The 18,510-nt window shown below is 41.2% G+C and overlaps 2 protein-coding genes and 5 non-coding genes across 7 annotated transcripts; 4 read left to right on the top strand and 3 right to left on the bottom strand.

Annotated features, from left to right (window-relative positions):
* Window positions 1–1,380: 1,380 nt before the first annotated feature.
* stimate (STIM activating enhance) lies at window positions 1,381–10,990 on the top strand. The gene is made up of 8 exons (XM_070902952.1): window positions 1,381–1,606; window positions 3,865–3,913; window positions 4,017–4,112; window positions 4,266–4,387; window positions 4,716–4,828; window positions 6,885–6,962; window positions 7,289–7,432; window positions 10,741–10,990. Exons 1-8 carry the CDS (start codon window positions 1,381–1,383, stop codon window positions 10,852–10,854), a joined length of 942 nt encoding a protein of 313 aa, XP_070759053.1. The 3' UTR covers window positions 10,855–10,990.
* On the bottom strand, window positions 5,578–5,649 carry trnae-cuc (transfer RNA glutamic acid (anticodon CUC)). The gene has a single exon. It is a non-coding gene; the product is annotated as a tRNA-Glu (tRNA).
* trnae-cuc (transfer RNA glutamic acid (anticodon CUC)) lies at window positions 8,107–8,178 on the bottom strand. The gene has a single exon. It is a non-coding gene; the product is annotated as a tRNA-Glu (tRNA).
* On the top strand, window positions 10,361–10,433 carry trnar-acg (transfer RNA arginine (anticodon ACG)). Its single transcript has one exon. It is a non-coding gene; the product is annotated as a tRNA-Arg (tRNA).
* A 1,889-nt stretch (window positions 10,991–12,879) lies between the features above and the next one.
* On the bottom strand, window positions 12,880–12,951 carry trnae-cuc (transfer RNA glutamic acid (anticodon CUC)). Its single transcript has one exon. It is a non-coding gene; the product is annotated as a tRNA-Glu (tRNA).
* Window positions 12,952–14,842: 1,891 nt separating this feature from the next.
* Window positions 14,843–17,844, top strand: mustn1b (musculoskeletal, embryonic nuclear protein 1b). Its single transcript, XM_070902953.1, has 3 exons — window positions 14,843–14,932; window positions 15,046–15,169; window positions 17,329–17,844. Exons 1-3 carry the CDS (start codon window positions 14,924–14,926, stop codon window positions 17,442–17,444), a joined length of 249 nt encoding a protein of 82 aa, XP_070759054.1. The 5' UTR covers window positions 14,843–14,923; the 3' UTR covers window positions 17,445–17,844.
* On the top strand, window positions 15,751–15,822 carry trnae-cuc (transfer RNA glutamic acid (anticodon CUC)). Its single transcript has one exon. It is a non-coding gene; the product is annotated as a tRNA-Glu (tRNA).
* Window positions 17,845–18,510: the final 666 nt, after the last annotated feature.

Below are 18,510 nucleotides of genomic sequence, written 5' to 3'. Positions count from 1 at the left end.
GCATGTTTGTATATAGTGTATATAATTAAATATCTTCTACTGCAACAGGGTGATTAGAAAAGAAAAAAACATCTTTTGAGCAATCAACTTTCTGCATAAGCAATGTGTAAATGCCCTAAATATACAGTATATTTGCACAGAATAGGCCTGAACTTTCTCATATGGGGTGTATGATTAAAACAGTCAGTTGATTATTTGAGCCATTTCATATCACTGAAGTAATTTTTAACAATTAACTTAATGATAAATGTGTTTTAAAGCAAGAAGATATTCTCAGAAATGCTTTTGTAAATCAGCTTTTCCCCTTTTTACCAGTTCATGTAGTGATTTACTGTAACGTGCTTCATTTTGTGAGAAAAAAAACTTCAGTCGGTTCTTTTACTAATTTGCTCATTTCCTATGTACTCAAAGCAATGAACAGCTTTTATTTCATGTTTGAAGATTATAACTGCTATTTAAAAAGAAAAAGACTGCAATTAAAACCGTGAACAACACTGACTGCTCCTGGTGTTTGTCATACGTTTCCCAGCATGCAGTTGTGGCTGCGCAGGTCACGTGATATACGTCAGTCAACATGAGTGGGCACTGCTGGGCAGGGAAGCAGCTGGATGAACGCGAGCCGTGACCTGCAATTATTCATATTTATTTTTTTTCATATAAACAGACTAGTTGTTTTTACAGGCGTTAAAGTCACGAGCAACCGGTGCACGTGCTGTTTAACGTCTCAGAAAAATTTTGTTTGCTAGCCTAGCATTAGCTTAATGGAACTGAGTAGTTAGCGTGGGGGCTAGCTATGTAGGTAATGATAGCATCTCAGCCGCTGGACCACCTTCCTACCGTGGACGTTTGTCTATCGGAACAATTTCACTTCTCACTGGCTGCGCTGCACAACACATTTAGAACAAGTTGTAACACGGGTTTTGTTTGTTTGCGTTGCTACATGACAGGTTTAGCTGCTGTGTGTCGATGTTAGCTCGCTGATTCCAGCCAAGATTCCAGGTCGAGGCAGGAAGTGTTCTCTCTGCTGCATGGACCTTCTATACCGGCTATTGATTTTTAATGTTGCAGCTCACTTTTAAAGAGTGTAAACGAGTCAGTTACAGCTACGTAGTACGTTATTACAACTTCTAGTGACCTTTTACAGCGACGCCTTTACTTTTGTGACGACAAAACAGCTATGGCTGTATGGATGTATGAAGCAGGAGAATGAGAGCGCGCTGGGAAGGGAGAGGATGCCACCATCTTTCACCGAAGACTGTCCAGCTTAACATATCTATTAGCTGACCCAACAACTGTTGGAGAGAACTGGGAAGCAGGCTGCAGTGTGAAAAGCTACTGCTCTCGGCTTTATTCATTGGCCTCGTCCAGCTCTTCGGTCCCATGGCTGCTGTTAGTGGTGTCAACATGCTGTCCCAGCTCGGAGACGTGGCACTGGCAGGTCCAGGAGGAGCAGGGCTGCCTGCTGTGTCCTTTACCAACACGTCGGTGTCCTCCAGCCCGACACCAGGCACTGATAACCGGGGGTGCGAGAACGGCGCCTTAATGGACTCGTTTGGGATTTTCCTGCAAGGGCTTCTCGCTATGATGGCTTTCAGCACGCTGATGTGTGAGTATGGCCGGAGGTCTGCTGTGTGTTGGATATCTGACTCCAGCTGCTGATGGACCCGGGCAATTATCCAATAGCATCACTCGGTTAATCAGCCTCAGCTGGGAGGCTCATGCCCGAGTCTATAACAGGGAAAGGCAAACAATAGTAAGATAGAAAGGCTCTCTGTCTCATGTAAAACTAAATGCAGAGTTTCAGTGTAACACTACACATGGTGACTTTTTCTCTTGATGGAGTTATTGGCTGTGGTTGTAATTAAAGCTGCTTACTCTCTCTCTCACCTCCTGGCACATGTTTGACCTTTCCTGCTACATAATATCTATTCTGCCCCTCTCCGGTTAAAATTCAGTCATGGAAATGCCTAACAGGAAACTGCTATGGTTTAAGAGAGCTATGGCAGAAACTGTTAGGACTGTTACTTACCGTGATTATGAGTGTTGGAGGTTCCCTCAAACTGCAGTAAGCGCCTGCAGCTCCAATCCACTTGTGTAATACCGATTTGCAGACAAACAAACTGTCCCAATGTATTTAGAATAAATTTTGTTAAGTGAGCTACACTACTTCAAGTGACCCTTACTCAATATACCCTGCAACTGCTTCACAATGAAAGCCATAATAATTTCTCTCTACTGAGAATGTTTTGTAGGAACTAGTAAGTGTGCATTGCAAAAACTGATTTTTCACAGCTGTTGTCCACTAAGTTCATTCTTGTTTAATTTCTCCCCGTGAATTATTCAATCAAGTTTGTTTCCATCTCTGGCTACGGTGGCTTTCTATTAGGGTTGGACGGCTGAACTTCTATTTAGATCATTGGAATAGAAAAGAAAAAAAATCACACTCTTGTTTTAGCCATGGTTCCTTTCAGTCACTGTCTGGCACAGCACTGACAGCTGTGTGACCTAATGAGAGCAGCCTCAGTGTAGTGTGCCCAAGCAGCCTAGCAGCAGTGAGGAATAATCAGCATTTTAGAGCTTTCTTTTGCTCGAGGCAGCTCTCTGAGCAGAAGGAGCAGGCTGAAGCCTCACATCACACCCAGCTGCACACAGGGTGTGTTTAGTCTGAAGTCACACTGGTGCTCAGAGTGGAAACTGAGGTCACAGCTCGCAGTATAACTTGCCTGCATGAGTAAATGTGTGGGCAACACCACAGTATTTAGTGCAAGCTTTGAGAGGTGAGATTGTTTGATGTGTTCTCTGTGAATTAAGGGGTGCGCAAGGTATCACAGCATTGAACAATGCATTTAGAGTCCGAGTCTGATGTTAGAAAAGTAAATCAGTGATATCATAACGTGGTATGGCTCCCCTCTCGTACAGCTCTGTGTCATAGGGGTTAAAAGAGAAGGGTAGTGGGGGTGTCATGGAAAACAAGTCACTATTGTGAAGAACAGCAAGAGCTTTATTTGTGTTGGACATGTCACTGCTTTCAATGATGAGCCTTCTTGCATAAAACCCCTCTGACTCTGTTACACACAGGGATTAAAGTGAGGCCTTCTAAAAAGCCCATGACATAGACACCCCAGAGTAGCAATCACATTGACACATACAGTATTTGTAATGTTCGTTACCTGGGGAACAAGGTTTAGCACACACTGTCATATCGCTACTGTAGATTAGTTTGATTCTGTACAAACAGCTTCATCTTCATCACTTTATTACTACTATGTTTTTTAACTTGGTCAGACGAGATCTATGATTTTTATTACAGAACACTGAAGAATTTAGAGACTGATCCACTTCTCCCTTTTGGCCATCTTGAAAGAAACATTTCCCTATTAACTTAGAAGTGAACTAAGGGTATCCAATTAATAATTTTACAGCTGCTACTTGTGGTATTAGCAGGTTTTAGGTCATGGTCTTCTTGACCACTAGTTCTGCTTCCTCTGCGACCAACAACATATTACCCTCGCTCAATTCTCGTTCTTCAACAACAAGCTATCCACATATAGATTTCGTCTCTGTCATGCACTCGCTTCAACTCACATATCTGCTATGCAGTTTCCTGTGGGACTGATGAGAAAGGGTTTTGATATGTCTCTTGTGAGCCTACTTGTGTGATGGTTTAACTGCTCAAAAAGAGGATGTCAACCCTCATTTCCAAATCATAACTAAACAAATCACCTACTATAAAACCACTGAAGTGGTCATTGGACCTTTGAAAGCTCACATGAGGGTTGTAACTTGGTTGAATGAAAAGAGTTTCTGTTTGATTGATTCTGTGTTTGTATGAACTATCTTTGTGGCACACTCTTTCTTCCACAGTGAAACGCTTCAGGGAGCCAAAACATGAGAGGAGACCCTGGAGGATCTGGTAAGACAGCTGAGCCAGCTTAAATCCATTTCTCTGCAAAAGGCATCAAATGAATCCTGCTGGAGTGACTCTGAAGCATATCAACTGTGCTGTCTCTCTGCAGGTTTCTGGACACCTCAAAACAGGCCATTGGGATGCTATTTATTCACTTTGCTAATGTCTACTTGTCAGACCTCACAGAGGAGGATCCCTGCTCACTGTGAGTCAATCCTGTATTTGACTGTTCTCCTCAGAGCTCCCTGATTCTGCATGTTACAGATAGACTTCCAAGAAACTGTGTTAAAATGAAGGAAAGCATGAACTGCGGTGTTAAATTACTGTCACTCTTTGTCTTTGTCTCTTTGTCTCCCAGATACCTCATTAACTTCCTGTTGGATGCTTCTCTGGGCATGTTGCTGATCTACGCTGGGGTGAGAGCCGTCAGTGCTATCGTAGAGTGGAGGCAGTGGGACTCTTTGCGTTTTGGAGAATACGGTGAGGACCGTGTGTGTGAGTGTTAAAGTGGGAGCTCAAGCACATTCCTAAAATGCCTGTAATGCCCAATGGAGGGCAGTAGCTGCCCTCAGTACTGCAGTGCTGCAATGTCATTTCTTATATTGTCAGTGCTGTCGTTTGTCCCCAAAACACTTTGTGTAACACTGAAGCAGTGAAATCTAATGATCTGTGCTACATATCTGAATACCTAAGCACATTTTTTGACAGTAATCTCTTTTCCTCTGTGTGTGTGTGTGTGTGTGTGTGTGTGTGTGTGTGTGTGTGTGTGTGTGTGTGTGTGTGTGTGTGTGTGTGTGTGTGTGTGTAGGAGAGCCAGTGCAGTGCACAGCGTGGTTGGGCCAGTGTATCCTCTACATCCTCATCATGATGTTTGAGAAAGTCCTTATCATGCTGGTCCTCCTCATCCCCCAGTGGAAGAAGGTCAGAAAAAAAGACTTACGATTTGAAAAGAAAGCTTTTTCAATTCAAGAATTCAAGGAAATATAAACTTAATTGTTCATATATGGAATAATTGGAGCAGCTGCCTCTCACTCATCATGCAGCTTTGTTAGCTCTCCTCACTTGTTTTGTTGCTCCTTTTGAAAATGTTTTGCATGTTTTGTGTTAGCTTGCTAAGGGGGAGATGTTAGCAAAGAAAACGGCAGGAGTGCTTTTCTAAATACTATGCATGCTCTTTGATTTAGAGTCCTACAGAGAGGAGAAATGGCAAGAGTGATCAGGAAAAACAAGACAGCACCTACAGTTGACAAAGACTGATTACTTAAACAATTCATCAGAGCTCATCACAGACTTGAACTAAGGGCACAAACATGGTCACATGCAGCAAGGGGCGCTATAACATGAAGCAGGAGAAAGCTGACCCCCTCTGTTTGGCTTCACTTCTGCTCAAAACAACCGTGGCTGACCAGTTTGAAGATGCTCCAGCTGAACATGCCCATATTATGAAGTATTTTGAATCCTGCATTGTTTACTCACTAGCAGTCTTCTTCTTCTTCCCTGCATTTGTTGGTGCATCAGTGTGATTAGTGGTGTGCTGCCTCCACCTTTAAATCAGTGGAATAGTGTGGAACCATTGACAGGAATGTGTCACACCTGAGCTTGTGTGCATGTGTATCTTAAATATAGCACTTTTTGTCTATCCAGTGTGCTGAATGTGACATAAAACTGTGTTCCCTGACCGGGAATCGAACCCGGGCCGCGGCGGTGAGAGCGCCGAATCCTAACCACTAGACCACCAGGGACATCTGTCTGTTCATCAAAGGCATGTAGTGGGGAATCTGTGGCCTTTTGAGAGGACAGTGGTGGAAGTACCACCTACTGCCTCTAGTGGTGGTAGTGCTGCACAGAGACACTTGTAGTGTTCCTGTGGAACTATGTGATATCTGATATCACAGTTGACAGCAGATTGTTGTTGTCGCAGAGGTGACAACAGTACTTATTTTGATCTTGATAATATGTTCTGTACAGCACCTGCAATGCTCATGCAGAAATGTTTGCCATTTTATGTGAATAAACGAGGAAATGTTGGCTATGTTATGTAAAAAAGTCCTAAGCTGACTTCTGTAAGTCCCTTTTATATATAAATTAAATATGTAGCAGAAGGCTGTTCCACAACATGGCATCAGTGTAAACAAAAAAAAACAACAACGACTTCTGGCTTCATTATTCACTCGGGGCACTTTACATGAACGCACCCTGGCCGGCTGGTATTATAGCTATGCTGAGTTTGGACCATTGTTATCTGAGAACAGATAGAAGAAGTATTTAGGAGTATACCCACTGACAATATTATACTTATGATGCAGCTTCTGTTGCTCTACTCTGACCGGTACTGGCAGGAAGGACATTATCACACTGATACTTTTTCAGCTTTTATCATTTGACTTTTGTGAAATGGTTTAATAGCTAATTTATGTTCACCAGAGTCAAAAGAATAGTTTAGACTATCTTTTTTCTTTTCCTGATAAAGACAGAAGAGCTGTCAAAACATAAGTCTGTTTGCACATTTGGTGCTGTTACATAATCCGTGTGCTCCAGTCCTTCCTGTTTTCACATGCGTGTTTAGGTTTGCATGTTTTATCATCTAATTTTCTTATGCTGACAATAGATGCATGTACGTAGTGCCTTTTTTTTCCCCTCTAGTAATCAGAATATGAACTCCGTGAGAGTCACAATGCGTCAGGTAAACATTGTCAGTCAGAACAACCCAGCTCATTCTGTAACAAATATCACCCAGTTTAAAAGAGGTGGTTTAAAACTTTCACAATGTTGTGCATGATGATGATGTTTGGTGGCTTCTGGCAGATCCCAAGTTGTGATGTGTATTCCAGTGGACTATCCTTCCTCCATTTAGACCATTATTGCCCCTACTGATTTAAGAACTCTAAGTCTAAGACTAGGTGTGCTGTCTATGTTGCTGTGTATGCTTATGTCTGTGCTTGTGTGTGTGTGTTGTATGTGTTTGTGTGTGTCGCAGCTGGCTCTCCTCAACCCCATAGAGAATCCTGACCTGGAACTGGCCATCGTCATGCTCATCGTTCCGTTCTTCATCAACGTAAGTCTGCTGTTAATATGTGTTTTTCTTTGCACCTTGATTTTACAGCTCCTGCAACACCAATATGTAACATAATGCTAAATCATTTCTGTTTGTTCATACCGTGGCCTTTGTGTGTGTGTGTGTGTGTGTGTGTGTGTGTGTGTGTGTGTGTGTGTGTGTGTGTGTGTGTGTGTGTGTGTGTGTGTGTGTGTGTGTGTGTGTGTGTGTGTGTGTGTGTATAAATGTAGAAGAATGTCCCCAGTTTTTTGAAATAAAAAAATCACTTCTGTTAATTCCCCATGGCGAAACTTCATTCACCACAGTGTTTTCTGTGTTTCCTTTAGGCCCTCATGTTCTGGGTGGTAGATAATTTCCTAATGAAGAAACACAGGACGAAAGCAAAGCTGGAGGAGAGAGAGGAGGACTCACGGGGGAACAGCAAGGTGCGCTACAGACGAGCTCTGTCCCATGATGACTCAGAGTCAGAGGTAAGTCTCACTGTTGTAATACAGCTGGAAAACACACCAGGGATAAGAAATGATCACTAACTAAACAGTGTTTTTATTGATAAAAAATAGTTGACCGGCAATCAAGACTTCAGACCATTGGAGTAGACCCACAGCCATCTTACTCCAAAAGCTCTCCACTGAGCTTCTGAAACTCAGCCTCAGTATGCCATACTCTTGACTGTCCCTATTATGGACAAACTTACTTGGTACTAATTCAGCACGCCCTCTGTCTGACAAGGAACATGGCCTAGAGCTGTTATGCCTGCGAAGATCATAATTCTCTATTACTTTTTAAGCTTGAGCCCAACGCACACACAGCATTCATACGCCCTCAACACATGAAGTCATAACACCAGTCTGGTATAAGCACATTCTCAGGAACATTTACCAGCACACCTACTTCAAGAGACACACCCTTGATTTGTAATAAGTAAGTATTCTGATTTATCGTTTACATGTATAAATGTAGTCCTAGAAGTCTAAACTACCACACTGTGTCTGATCCAGGATTCTTGACACATTAAAAAGGTTTATATCAGTGGAATAGTGTGAAACCATTGACAGGAATGTGTCACACCCAAGCTTGTGTGCATGTGCATCTTGAATACAGCACTTTTTTCTAACTAGTGTACTGAATGTGACATAAAATGGTGTTCCCTGACCGGGAATCGAACCCGGGCCGCGGCGGTGAGAGCGCCGAATCCTAACCACTAGACCACCAGGGACATCTGGCTGTGTTTTAAAGGCATGTAGTGTGGAATCTGTGGCCTTTACAGAGGACAGTGGTAGTATCACATACTGCCTCTAGTGGTGATAGTGGCGGTAGTGGTGCACAGAAACACTAGTGTGATATCTGATACTGTGATATCACAGTTGTCATTAAGAACTTGTCAGCAGATCGTTGTTGTCATATAGGAGTTTAGCTTCTACAAGGCTCTCGCAGAAATACTTTTGAATCAACAGGCGAAAGTGAAAGGACACCATCACACTGAATGAAAAGACACCTTTTATCATATAAACAGGTGTCAACCACTGATTTGTCTTCATGAGAGAATAAAGAAAAAATGTTGTAACCACTAGACCACCAGGGACATCTGTCAGTGCTGTGAAGGCATGTTCTCTGGAATCTCTGGCCTTTAAAGAGGACAGTAGATCATTGTGGTCACAGAGGAGTCCAGTGCAGCACCTGCAAAGCTCCTGTAGCAATACTTGCCATTTAAGATGAATCAGAAACGAAAGGCATAGGTGGAAGGGCATCATCACACTCACTAAATTACACCTTTTTATCCTACAAACAGGTTCCAATCGCTAATGATAAAATAATCATGGGCCCTGATCGTAGCACATTGTGGCACTGTAGTTCCTGCAGTATTTTAATGTGAACTGCAGTAGTTTTGTCCATATTGTATATAGATTCTTCAGGAATGGTATTTCTTTTTTCTTCACATTTAAGTGGCAAAGTACCATGCTGGTTAGTCTGATGTGTTTGCATTGCAATGTAGCTCTTTTTTTCTTTTTGCAGTAACAAAGGTATGGTGGAGGCCACTGATGAAGTAAAGCCTGAAGTATTCTATCATATTCTAGTATGCGTCCTATCTATTGATAGAGGCAAACCCGGGCCGCGGCGGTGAGAGCGCCGAATCCTGACCACTAGACCACCAGGGACGTGTGAGCACTTGTTTATGTTGGAGCAGACAGACCAACTGAAATCGGATATATTGTTCATTATTTGAAAAGGAAGGTTAGATTCAAGGCTTTATACTTGAACAATAAAAGGCCATTTAATAACAAACAGTAAGATCTTTAAGGGGGAAGTGGAATATTGTTTAAAAATACTTTATAAAAAAAGATTAAGAAATTACAGTTACATAAAGAACAAGTCTTTGTCACCTACTTGTTAGCGTTAGCAACAGCTGGTAATGAGTTGTCTTCTCATTTGTTACAAGTGATGTTGATCTATAACTCAAACAACTTCCCTTTTAACTGTTGTTGAACAGGCTGTTAAACATGTGATATCGTCTTCCTGTGGTCGGATAATGAGGCACAGATGAGAAGTATAGTTCAGACAGAAGTCAAGAGGAAGTAATCAGGTATGCAGGTTTGGCTTTTGGCTGCTGATCAGTGTTTTCTGGGGGTGGCACAACACAGTTTGCCAATGATGCAGCAGATAACATGTCTGACTGTGAATCAGAAAACTTTAGGTTTAACTCCTGGCTGGTTTGTGGATATGTTTTGACATCGACCCATTCCATTGACCTGCATCACTATCTGAAGTGGGTAAAGAAGACACAAGCTAAACACTGTCCATGGCCAGATTTATCCACAATAGTTTTACTTGGAAGTTAGAGTGGTCAAATGATTGCCACAATCAAAACCAGATTATGCCCTTTGGTCATGTTCCTGCAGACTGTCCTTTATTTATTTATCATCTCCTATTTTGGTCATGTTCAGGCCAATTTTGGTCAGAAACAGAAGCACAGCGCAAAGTGGCCTTTCTCATGTCAATATCAGATTGGGGGAAGTGGAAAGTCCATGTTTAATTTTCATTTTGCTAACAGACAAAAATATCACTGCTGTTTAGACTTTATTTCTGAAATTGGGTCTTAGTGCAAAATGTTTTGAGCTACAGTGTTCATTCTGTTGTAAACACCAGTTGTATTTCTTGCCAGTGGGCCACATGTTGGTAAGTTTTGAGATAAAAAAAAAAAGAAATGTTTAACATTTGAATGGTCAAAGCAGTGCAGACAAAAGCCAGCTTCATGGTTTGTGTCAGTACTTGCTGTAGCTGGCCTCAGAGAGCATGCTTTCAGCAGTGTGCTTGCAGCAGCGCGCAGAGCTGTGGGGGATGGGCAAAAGTGGTTTGCTGAAAGACATGTATTGCTCTCAGCAGCATGTGGCTTTTACGGCGGGCCAGTGGCGCAATGGATAACGCGTCTGACTACGGATCAGAAGATTCTAGGTTCGACTCCTGGCTGGCTCGTTTCTTTTTCTCATCTTACTGTTGTATTAGGCTGAAATGCAGCATTAGCAGATGCTATGTATTATTTATTTAGCAGATGTCACCACAGGATAAAGAAGGGTTGTCCTCATGATGTCATCATAAGTCTTTTTTAAAAGAAAGCCTGCCTTACAAACTGAAGGGTTGGGGTTTGAAAGAAATCAGAAATCAGAATCAGAAATACTTTTGATTGATCCCCGGGGGGAAATTAGTGGGTGGTACGCCTTTGTAGTGTTACCATGATCCCGTCTCCCTCCCATAATATTTGTCTCTCTCCTGTATTTTTTAGATCCTTTTCTCAGCAGACGATGAAATGGATGAGTCGGATGAGGATGACGTTCGTCGGCTCACTGGCCTGAAGACGGTGAAGAAGAAGAAGCTTCGTATGGGGATCCCTGTTTGACCTGTGTGCCTGGCTGAACAGCTACGATCAAATTTTCCTCTAGTAGCTGGTCACCTCATCGTCCCACATATACATTCCCCGTACCTCCACAGATTTGGGATCAACCTTAGGAGGTGACATGGCCGTTTCAATCATAGGATGCCCTTTGATGACACAAGAATATACTGTAACAGAATTACCTTTACTGTTGACTCCTGGAGGACTTCTGCAGAAACTGTTTAATCGTGGATTTAATTTAACACACTGGAGATACTTTTGCAGTTGACCAGGTACTTCGGATCACTGTTGCATTTTTACGTGGCACTCCATGTCGGGTGAGTGTTGTGTTTAAAGACACTGTTTGCAGAAAAAGAACCCCATGGTCAACAAACATAATACCGTTAATTCCTTTATGTTGGTATAATAGGAAAAGGTTAACACTGGTGTCATACTGTTTGGACTTCAGTGGCAGTGTGTGTGGGTGCAGTGGTCCAGGATCAGGTTGGTTGGACAAATCTAAATGGCCACAACAGACCCAACTGCATGCAAACTAAACTGTTCAAGGAGTTGGTTACATTTTATAGTCTAACATGTCCTCTAAAGTGATTGTATTCCTGATGTAGATTCCATGTAAACTTTGTCCTTTGTTTTCACATGTAGAAGTACCACCATGGCCTGTGATACGTGTGTGTGTGTGAGGGTGTGTACTCCTCAAATTTAGAGGAGCGTTACGTCAGAGTTTTTGAATCACTGTATTGATGCAAATCTAACACTTTCCAGCACAGTTACACACTTTACTACTGCATATCTTGTATGTTATGTTACTCGTGTCAAAGGGAGCACATTAACGCTTGCAGCAACCTTCCATTTGTATCTTCTGACAGTCGTCTCTGTTAAACTGTTGAACGTGCAGGACTGCAAGCACCACACTGCAACACCCTTGTAATATCAGCTCAGCCAGTGTTGTCTGTCTGTAGACATAAGACTACAGTTTGTGACCATTTTACTGATGTGCTCTGACTGTGTGTTCTTTGTCTTTAAATGTCTTTTGTCTCATTTTCAGTTGTTAGGTTTTTTTATGTAAGTTTTGAGTGTTATATTTTCGGGCCAAAAAAGGTGACTATGCTTGTTCCAAAAGTGTTCTTTATTCCTTCACTCCAACAGGGAGAGTAGATATGGGAACCATTTCTTGCACAATTTCTAATTCGACACAACTTTCATCTTTTTCCTTTTTTGTGTTTGAGTTTTTTTGTTACAATAATGTGCCTGAGTGAAATTACCAGCAGGTGTTTTGTTTGTTTTTTGTTGGTTTGATTTTTTGATTGTTTTATCCAGAGCTCCAGATCTTCAGGCATGAAGCAGCATTCAGCAGGCTCTGATGTTAAGAATGTGACATGCATAGACCTCTAAACTGTTAAGTGACTGTGGACCAGACAGTCAGGGAGAAAGAGAGTGTGTGTGTGTGTGTGCGTGTGCGTGTGCGTGTGCGCCTGTGTGCATGCCAGTGTATATATATGATATACCTGTATGTAGCGGTGTGTGCTGGATGCATGTGTTATATAAGTATGTACAGTTGGTGTGACTGCTGGTCCTCTTTAAAGTAAATGGAGAGTGACATAAACTGTGACTGTGTTGACTATAGTAATAGCGATGATTTCATTCTGATGTTTTTGGCCTGTTTAAAGGAGGAAACTACAGCATCTTGCAGCAGTTATGGTAACTCTCAGCTCAACCAGGACAAAGAGGGCTTTTAGTATTTTGCAAAGTGAAACTACTAGATGATTACAAAGGAAAGTGGTGGAGGTAAATTATCATTATAAATGCTTTTCCAATAAAGATGTGATACACTATCTTGATAGCTGATTCCTTTCTGCTGTAGTTTGTGTGCATTTATTATTTTATTCATGCAGTTATGTGTTTATTTATTTCTGTATTTATTTATACATTAGTATATTTATTGATAGGGAGTGCATATTTCGTCCTGTGTAAAACATCACCATTTAATCTGACTCTGAAGTACATCATCGATACTGTAACAAAAGCCTGTTCCCTGACCGGGAATCGAACCCGGGCCGCGGCGGTGAGAGCGCCGAATCCTAACCACTAGACCACCAGGGAAGGTGATGTTAAGAAAAATCGTGTCCGAAGAAGAAAAACGTGGCACCCCCTGATTGAAGCATGGTTTTTAAGGAGGTTCAACAGAATTTTGGCATCGCTCGTTCTTAGACCACTTCCGTCACTTTGACGCGTACACGCCACAGATTTTCGGAGCTTGATTGCGTGTCCAAAAATAGCTAGTGCTTCTCACGAAAACCTAAAGGACAACACACATTTAGCGCCAGGAGTCATCGTCATCTTCAGAAGCTCTTATGTTAAAATGCATTACACCCTGGCTCATCATCAGCTTCAGTTAACTCACAAATGCCATTTTTCCATGAACTACTTTGCCTGTTCATGCGCTGATGTCACCCCCTGCCTGAGACAAGCATATCATTTCTTATGTTTGTTGTTTTTCTTCCTCACTCCCCAGTAACACCAAGTATCATGATTTGACACTGGTGGAACTCAAGTACAGGTTGTAAAGCCATAGATCAAGTTGTTAGACGAGGTTGAGGGCGATATCTAACCGGTCCGAGTACGTAAACACACGCACGCTCACTTCCTTCAGCCTTGTACTTGGAAATGCCTGATAAGCACCTGGACAAGCATGTATTTTATTGTGAGACATACAGTAGATTGATATGACAAGATTCAGTGGGAAAAAAATGCATACACATGAAGAGTGATTGTGTGTCTTTGTATTTTTCATTCAAGTTTATAAATCTTTAAATCAGGACACTGGACTCTCAGATTGTATGATTATGTGATGTGACTGAATGAGTGTGCCTGCTTTCACGTTCTCGTGCGTCACTGAGTTTGTCATTTTAAAACAGTGAGTCAGTTTGTCCATCATCACACGGTTAACGCCTCAATTTCAGATTATGGTGCCAAGTCTTATGGCTGCTACTGCCTTAACTGTTTGCTTACTTGTTCCAGCCTAAAATATAATTTGTTATCAGGAGAATCCAATAAATAAAAAGAAAAACAACAAACACAAAATGTAAGCAAAAGGAAATCTGAAATGGAGTCTCAAATACATTATGCACATTAAACAAACATAGAAAATTATATGACATTATACATTTATGAAAATAAAAAATTCAAACTAATAAACCCACTGGGGAATTTGCCAGTTCTGAAATGTATTATTGATTTCTGCTGTAAAAAAATGTTATACACTTCAATTTGTTTATCTAAATGTAGTCTTGCATGAGCAAAAAACGTGTATAAAATTTGTAGTTATTCATTTGTATTTGCTCAGCACCTGATTATTGCTATTGGAGCTGTAGATTTAGGTTTATTATTCATAAAAAGTATATACATATATTATAGCTTCTCTACCCAATGATAGAGGGTCAGATTTGACCTGATGACTGCTTGTCACATTACTCACATTAAGAAGGCACCAGTGGCCCATGTGTAACTCAAACAAGACAGAGGGACAGTTTTCTCAGCCCTCTTCTTGGTTCAGCCCTCATTTTGTTGGTTCATGTCTGGTTCATGTTAACTGTCTGGAAATGCTCTTTACAAGACCCAAAAAGACATTCCCTCAGGCTTAAATCAAGTCGTAGCAATGGGCAGACAGAGTCAACCACTGGAGCTGCAGGGAGGTGGACACTCTTGATACCCCCTTTTAGTGCCAAGTCCCACACCAACATCCAGGGTCAGCAGGGGAGGAGGTGGAGGAGGAGGCAGACAGCTACTTGTGTTGTGTCCGGAATTATCAGCTGTTGGCCTGTAAGCTTATCGTTAAAGATGGGAGACCCATTCCAGCTGTACTATCCCTCACGTCACACCTAATAATACACACTGACAACAGGCAGAGTGGGATAGAGGGTAGGGGCTCTGACTGACTCACTGGGTCTGGACCAGGACTATATATAATGTCAGGCTCGCTGGGAGACAAAGACACACACTAGGAAAAACAAACAGCGAATCTACCACACTGGAAAGAGGTGTCTGAGGAATAAATACACCAACTTCCATCACCATGTCACAGGTAAGCTATATCACTGTGCTTTAGGTGTGACGACAGAGTGTTAACACCCTTTACTTTCCTTCTTTTCACCCTTAACATTCATAATCTTCCCTTCTTTCTTTACTTCACTGCAGCCAGGCGAGGTGAAGAAGAAGAAGCGTCCCCCGATGAAGGAGGAGGACCTGAAAGGAGCCCGCAGTAAACTGGGACTGAAGGGCGAGGTCAAGAGTAAGACCTATGAGGTCATGGTGGAGTGTGGTGAGTAAAGACTTTCATTAGACATAAGACAAGTGACATAACACCGTATGTCAGATGTTAGACATTTTGCCTTTCTGTCCTTGCAAATGTAATGTTTCTTGCTTCTTGATATTTTAATATAGCTTAACTATCCGACTTGAAGCATGATTTTTAAGGAGGATAATGTGAGTAAACAGACTTTTTGGCATCACTCGTTTTTTACCACTTCTGCCACTTTGACGTGTATACACCACAGATTTGGGTCCATGATTGCGTGTCCAAAAATAGATCCAGCTAGTACTTTTCATTGTAAAAACCTAAGGAGTCATGGTCAGAAGAGGCTCTAACTAACATGAGTAATGTGATATTGTGGATATGCCACTGTATCAGAATGCTATGGTTCTTTGGCCTCTTCCTAGGAGAACAAAAAAATTAATAATAAAAAATAAAATAAAATTAATAAATAAATTAAAGATATTTATTTATTTACATTTTCCTTATTTCTTTATATTTCTTATTATTTATAACCTCGACAGACTCGAATGGACTAAGTCGAATGAATAAAGTCTAATAGTGAATTGCAATTCTGGCCGTCCTAGTTGTCCCTGGTGGTCTAGTGGTTAGGATTCGGCGCTCTCACCGCCGCGGCCCGGGTTCGATTCCCGGTCAGGGAACGAGTTTTTGTAACAGTATCTATGATGTACTTCCTCAAAGAAAGTATGTGTTGTTATGGAGAACGAAATATAACATCAATATCATTAACTAAATACATAAATCAATAAATAAAGACAGAAATAAATGAATTATACGTATTTTATCTAGCACTGGTTTATTAATGGTACATTTTACAAGCCATTGCAATGAAACTCACAGTTTTCAAGCTGGTCAGGTCTGCCAGCGGCCTCCCGGTCAAAGCCGTGACACGTAACTAGTTTGCTAATGTCCGACTCACAGAAGGTTAGCGTAGCTAGCGTATATCGTGTACAGGGAAGGTTTATTAAGAATCGTTTGCTTCTTCCTGGCTATCCTGCTTTAGGGTGAGATTAGGTCCTCAGAAATACAAAAATAAATAAATGTAGGTGTATGAAAATGTAGAAATATATTTAAGACATTTATTTATGTACTGATTAATAACAACTTTTTATTCATTTATTTATTTATATCCGTATTTATATCAGAATTTATTTATGCTATGTGACCCTATCTAAATACTATGGGGTGATGCCATTTTGAGATCGTGTACAATTTACAGTAGAGTATTGTATACAGTGTATTTGTATTTGTTTAAATATTCCACATTCTGATTTTAATGCAGCTTAGATATGAGGCCGTTATTTTTACTATTATTACTATTCCAGGTGGGATTTTAAGTTGTTATGTTAATGTTGTAATGCCTGTTGTGGGTTTTGCCAATTGTTAAGATAAATTTAGCTGGAAACACAGCAAGCATTTTTGCAGATAATTCCTTACACAATACAAATACCATTCAGCAGCAGACCTCAAGTTCATTCTTGTCCGTATTATAATATTTCATCATTTCTTAATTAACTTCTTGCAGAGTAATCTGCAGCTGCCTTTAAAAATGTGCTCTTGCTTGCAGAAGCCAACACCATTCACCTGCTGCACTTATGTAACTCCCACCCACTGTTTGATCACAGAAACAGCCTGGCATCAGATTTACTTTTAGGTGCTTTCAACTTTACCCACCTACACAAATGTTGTCTGATCTTAAGTCCATATTTGTGTGTGTGTGTGTGTGTGTGTGTGTGTGTGGTAAGAATCAACAAAAAAAAAATCAACATTCATTGTCAGCACACTAAGTCAAAAGTGCTTTTTGAGTGCATACTTTTTCCAACCTCAGCAATAATTCACAAATTTCTTAAAAATTGCTCAGTTGAATGATTAAAAGAGATCATGTGAGGTGGAATCAAGAGGCAGTGTTTACTGTAAAGACATGAAAATCCAGATTCTTCAACTGGGAATCAAACTAGAGCCAGCTGGCCAGAGCTCTGCATACAAAACACAACACCAGCAGAGAGATGAAATGAAACAGAAACAGTTGTTGCAGCATTTTGTTCTCATATATCTTCCCCCTATTACTTGTTGAGGATGAGCAGTCACCTGGGATAAGCATTTGTTTTTCTGACAACACATATCTGTGTCTCTCTGTCTGTGTTCAGAGCGCATGGGCAAAGCGGCTCCGTCTGTGTTCAGTGGTGTGAGGACGGGGACAGAGACGGCCCTGGACAACCCTGCTGCTACCAAAGCTCCTGGAGCCAGTGTGTTCAGCAAGTAGACACGCTGCAGGAAACACACACTCTAGTCTTCATGTTTCTGAGTCAAAGAGGATGCTACATAACATGGATTGCAAAAAAAAATGTTTTTAGTTAAGTGGGATCTAAGAGAGATAAATGGGCTAGTTTTGTGCCAGTTGTGTGTGTTGACATTACTGATATGTAGCACTTATTGTACTTTGCAATTTGCACAGTGCATTAGACTTGGCTTAGGATTAATGTGGCTAATGTAAATGAGTTGTGACATTTATTCAATATTGACAAAGACTGTTGAAACATTTGCTTATTTGTTTATTTTTTACCTGACCATCTTTCCTAAATAGATTATTACCCCCTGCATGACCCTTGTCTTTTGTGAACCACAAAAAGAGGGTAATGAACACCTCCATTTCAACAGCACAATCATGATGACCACAACATAAAATGTAAAATTATGTTTGCAAGCACAATACAGCATAAAAGCACATAGCGTCTGTTTGCATTCATAAACACATACATGCAAATGGATTGAGTGAAGTAGAATCTAAATAGCAGGCATGTGATGTCTTATTATTAGTGTAGGTAACTGTGGATGTCAATGTGAATTGTTATGTACCAACGAAGTCAGTGCCTCTAAATATTCAATTATTTATGAATCTGCTTCATAAACTTACAGAAACAAGAGGAAAAAAGGAGAGAGACTGGAGGGAAATAACTTTCTCAGTTTCTGGGGAGTTGTGAGTGCAGCCAGAGGCACAGTCCTACAGACATGGTTGACCCATCATTGCTAGCTAGCTTACTGCTAGTCAGTTAGTACAGTACGTTAGCTGTTGGGGGTGAAACGGTCCAGTGGCCGTATTCATGCAAATGGTGTGAGGTGAAAATTCGCTTTGCTGTCTGCCTGAACACACTTTTAGATTCATCAGGTGGCCAGACACATGACTCCAAATGAATGCTAATGTTGCTCCGTTTCTGCTAGATGTGTAAATGGACAACTCTTTGCTAATGAGATTGCCACATCAACTTAAAAGGTGATGACATTATCGTCAGTGCTGCTGTTTCCGTTGCCCCCAAGTGGCCAGACAATAT

The sequence above is a fragment of the Enoplosus armatus genome, chromosome 3 (assembly GCF_043641665.1).
Source record: "Enoplosus armatus isolate fEnoArm2 chromosome 3, fEnoArm2.hap1, whole genome shotgun sequence".
NCBI lineage: Eukaryota > Metazoa > Chordata > Actinopteri > Centrarchiformes > Enoplosidae > Enoplosus > Enoplosus armatus.
Note: the sequence above shows the minus strand (reverse complement) of the source record. Positions and strands in the feature narration are given on the sequence as shown.

Bases quoted from the DNA above. Each gene is read 5' to 3' on its own strand.
- mustn1b (XM_070902953.1), top strand. The intron at 15,170-17,328 runs GTGAGTAAAGAC...GTCTGTGTTCAG, and splicing joins TGAGGTCATGGTGGAGTGTG to AGCGCATGGGCAAAGCGGCT.
- stimate (XM_070902952.1), top strand. From the start codon at position 1,381: ATGGCTGCTGTTAGTGGTGTCAACATGCTGTCCCAGCTCGGAGACGTG. The intron at 3,914-4,016 runs GTAAGACAGCTG...GTCTCTCTGCAG, and splicing joins AGGAGACCCTGGAGGATCTG to GTTTCTGGACACCTCAAAAC. The intron at 4,829-6,884 runs GTCAGAAAAAAA...TGTGTGTCGCAG, and splicing joins TCATCCCCCAGTGGAAGAAG to CTGGCTCTCCTCAACCCCAT.